The sequence below is a fragment of the Lipotes vexillifer genome, unplaced genomic scaffold, assembly GCF_000442215.2.
Source record: "Lipotes vexillifer unplaced genomic scaffold, Lipotes_vexillifer_v1.1 scaffold1798, whole genome shotgun sequence".
NCBI classification, from domain to species: domain Eukaryota; kingdom Metazoa; phylum Chordata; class Mammalia; order Artiodactyla; family Lipotidae; genus Lipotes; species Lipotes vexillifer.
This window is the reverse complement of record NW_006789032.1, coordinates 1,699,732-1,700,433: the sequence shown is the minus strand read 5'-3', so window position 1 is coordinate 1,700,433 and position 702 is coordinate 1,699,732. Positions and strand designations below refer to the sequence as shown.

The 702-nt window shown below is 76.2% G+C and overlaps 1 protein-coding gene across 1 annotated transcript in view; it reads left to right on the top strand.

Moving 5' to 3' along the window:
* Window positions 1-503: 503 nt before the first annotated feature.
* The window catches only part of LSM14B (LSM family member 14B), a 10,562-nt gene continuing 10,363 nt past the window's right edge, over window positions 504-702 (top strand). Inside the window, exon 1 of the mRNA XM_007462266.1 lies at window positions 504-630. Within this exon, the coding sequence (XP_007462328.1) occupies window positions 504-630 (127 nt within the window). The remainder of the gene's footprint in view (window positions 631-702) is intronic.

The following is a 702-nucleotide window of genomic DNA, read 5'->3' as shown; positions in this document are numbered from 1 at the left end:
CGCCCCGCCCCCTCCCTCACACGTGCGCCCCGCCCCTCCCGCGGACGCGCGCTCCGCCCCGGTCGATTCCCACCCCTCCTCCAGGCCCGCCCGCCGGGTCTCGTGCTCCCACCCCGCGCGGGGCCCGCCGGGAGCCAGCTGAGAAGTGGGGCGGAGAGCAGGGGAAAGCCCGCCGGGTCAGGCGGCGCTTGCTACGCAGGCGCGGAGCGCGGGGCCGCCCCCAGGCCGACAGCGCGGCCATATTTAAAGGGAGGCCGACGAGGCGAGCCAATGGGCGGTGAGCGTGCGGGGGCGGGGCGTGGCGGCGCAGGACCCGGATGTGGCTGCTGCGACCCCTCCTCCCCCGCGTTCCCCTCAGAGCCCCCCGGCCGCGCGCCGTTGCTCGCTCTCTGGTACCCGCGCAGGCCCTCGGGCGGCGGTGAGGCGGCGCAGAGGCGGAGGAACGGGCGGCGAGGCGACCGCGCGGAGGCGAGTGGGCCAGGCCCGGCCGGGCGGCCGCCGCCATGAGCGGCTCCTCGGGCACCCCGTACTTGGGCAGCAAGATCAGTCTTATCTCCAAGGCGCAGATCCGCTACGAGGGCATTCTCTACACCATCGACACGGACAACTCCACGGTGGCGCTCGCCAAAGGTAGCGCCCCCGCGGCCGCCCCAACTGCCCCGCCCCCGCCAACAGCCGGGCCCGCGCTTCCTCCGCCCTACC